Source organism: Priapulus caudatus, unplaced genomic scaffold, assembly GCF_000485595.1.
Source record: "Priapulus caudatus unplaced genomic scaffold, Priapulus_caudatus-5.0.1 Scaffold1513, whole genome shotgun sequence".
Lineage (NCBI taxonomy): Eukaryota > Metazoa > Priapulida > Priapulimorpha > Priapulimorphida > Priapulidae > Priapulus > Priapulus caudatus.
In genome coordinates this window covers 27,283-30,422 of record NW_014578574.1, presented here as the reverse complement: position 1 = coordinate 30,422, position 3,140 = coordinate 27,283, and the positions used below count along the sequence as shown (strand labels likewise).

At 47.0% G+C, this 3,140-nt stretch overlaps 1 protein-coding gene across 1 annotated transcript in view; it reads left to right on the top strand.

Annotated features, from left to right (window-relative positions):
• LOC106816870 (protocadherin Fat 1-like) overlaps positions 1 to 3,140 on the top strand; it is a gene marked incomplete at its 5' end in the record, with an annotated part of 48,483 nt that overhangs the window by 30,062 nt on the left and 15,281 nt on the right. Inside the window, 3 exon segments of the mRNA XM_014821511.1 lie at positions 504 to 797; positions 897 to 1,041; positions 1,424 to 1,600. Coding sequence (XP_014676997.1) covers positions 504 to 797; positions 897 to 1,041; positions 1,424 to 1,600 — 616 coding nt within the window.

Genomic DNA, 3,140 nt, shown 5'->3' with positions numbered 1-3,140 from the left:
CGATGTGCTGAACAGCGGAAGTGTGGAGTGGAGGGTGGCTTAGGGTTTTAAATGTTATTAAACGCATTGTATCAATCATGTATATATTATCTATATTATGTATATATTATCAGGGGTTAATATGACAAATGTGCAATATATACAAATAATAGACAATTTGCATTATTAAGCCCTTGATATCTATATACAATAAAAAATAATATATTACATTTGATTGAATTATATTATGTATATATATATACACAGTATATCTCTCTCTGTATGTATATATAACAGGTGCAGGCTACGGACGCGACACATACGACACGTCACGTCGCATCTTGATGGACGATCGTATTCTTCGACATCGGACGCGCTCGGACGGCAACCCTGTGGCCGCCGCTTTTCGGCCTCGACGTCGGATCGTCGCGATCAACGTGAGCGTTGAGGATGGCCGCCGCGCTCCACTGTGCGATGTCGCCTGGGTGCGCGTCTCCGCTCGCTCTCGCGCGCCGATGCTTCAGAGCGGGGTCGCCGTGCGTCTCGCGCGCACCTCCCCCGCCGCGTTCCTCGAGCGCCACCGCGACGCGTTCGTGCGCGCTCTCAAGGCGGCGCTGAGCGTGCGCGCGCGCGACATCGTCATCATCGGCATCCAGCCGGCGCCACGCGACGACGACAACGACGACCTTCGACCACGTCGCGACCTTGACGAGCCCAACAACGACCTTCGATCCCGTCGCGACCTTGATGACGACGACGCCGACCTTGACGTGCTGTTCGCCGTGGCACTGGCACGCGGCGAGAACTCCTACCACAAGGCGAGCGCGCTGCGGCGCAAGCTCGGCCAGGGGGCGCTGGCGGGCATCGCCGCGGCGACGGACGTGCGCGTCGTCGGCGTTGTCGCGGACGCGTGCGAGCGCGACCCGTGCGTGCGCGGCGTCTGCCGCGAGAAGCTCGTCATGGACGACCGCGACGTCGTGAGCGTCGTCACGGCAACGCAGAGCTTCGTCTCGCCCGTGCATCGCCGCCGCCACGACTGCTACTGCACCGAGGGATTCGGAGGTGAGTGCGGGGAGAGTAGCTGTATGGGGGATGGGGGCTCTGTACAGTAGTAGCAGCAGTAGCAGCAGCAGCAGCAGCAGCAGCAGCAGCAGCAGCAGCAGCAGCAGCAGCAGCAGCAGCAGCAGCAGTAGCAACAACAGCAGTGGTAGTAGCAACAGCAGCAGCAGCATATTTAACGTTATCATCATCAGCAGCAGTAGTAGTGCAGGTGGTGGTAGTAGTAGTAGCACTAGTAGTAATTAGATATAATATTTACCTATACATTATTGTGTGTATATTGTATCAAGAGTAGATAATACACTACAAGATAGTTACAATAGTTACTATCTACTCTTGATTGTATGTATATATGTACCGCCGCGTACATGCACGTGTGTTGCAGGTGAGAGATGCGACGTGGAGATCAACATCTGTTCGCGTCAGCCCTGTCCCAGCTTTAAGATGTGCGTGCCGGACCTGTCACCCGCCGGCTACATGTGCGTGTGCGCCGACGGCAAGACGGGACCGACTTGCAACGACGACGTCGATCGCAATTGCGTCGATATCGACTGCATAGATAGTAAGTCTCTCTCTCATTCTTTCTCTCCCTCCCTCCTCCCCCTCTCTTTATCTCTCCCTTCCGTTCTCTCTCTCCCTCTCTCTCTCTCTCTCTCTCTCTCTATCACCTCCACACTGTATCTCTCCCTTCCTCTTTCCCTCTCTCTCTCTCTATCTCTCTCACTTCCCCTTTATCTCTCTCCTCCCCTCTCTCTATCTCTCCCTTCCGTTCTCTCTGTTTCCCTCTCTCTCTCTCTCTCCCTCTCTCTCTCTCTCTCTCTCTCTCTCTCTCTCTCCTCCCCTCTCTCTATCTCTCCCTTCCTTATATATATATGTATTAACAATCACGTGTACTGTCCAGGTGATTGACTACAATGACAATGCGCCGGCGTTTAGCGACGACCATTACTCGGCACGTGTGAAGGAGGATGCGCTACCCGGCTCCACCGTGATGGCGCTCACGACCCACGACCCAGACGTAGACGACAACGCAGAGGTGGGAGCTAATGATGTGCATGTATATACTATGTGTACATGTGCATTTGTGTACTTGTGCACATGTGTATGTGTACGTGAACGTGGTTATACGAATATATGTGCATGTATGTGTACATGTGCATGTACGTGTACATATATATGTGCATAGGCACATGTACATGTACATGCATACATGTGTTCGTTTACATGTGCATGTACATGTATATATGTATAGGTACATGTACATGTGCATATATACATATATATGTATATGTAAATATGTGTAAACGTATGTGTACGTGAACATATTTGCATGTGCATGTACATGTACATATGTATATATGTATGTGTACATGTACAAGTATATATGTGTATGTGTACATGGACATGTACATCTATATATGTGTATGTGTATGTGTACATGTACATGCATATATGTGCATGTGTACATGTGTATATGTGCATGTGTACATGTACAAGTATATACGTGCATGTGTACATGGACATGTACATGTATATATGTGTATGTGTACAAGTACATGTACATGTACAAGTATATGTGTGTATACGCGTTACGTACATGTATATATATGTGTACATGGACATGTACATGTATATATGTGTATATGTACAAGTACATGTACATGTACAAGTATATGTGTGTATACGCGTTACGTACATGTATATATATGTGTACATGGACATGTACATGTATATATGTGTATGTGTACATGTACATGTACATGTACATGTATATGTGTGTATACGCGTTACGTACATGTATATATATGTGTACATGGACATGTACATGTATATATGTGTATGTGTAGAAGTACAAGTGCATGTACAAGTATATGGTCATATACAAGTACAAGTACATTATATGTACATGTGCAAATGTACACGTATATATGTGTATGTGTACAAGTACATGTACATGTACAAGTATATGTGTGTATACAAGTACATGTATATATATGTACGTGGACATGTACATGTACAAGTATATGTGTGTATGTGTACATGTATATGGGTGTATACATACATGTATATATGTGTACATGGACATGTACATGTATATATGT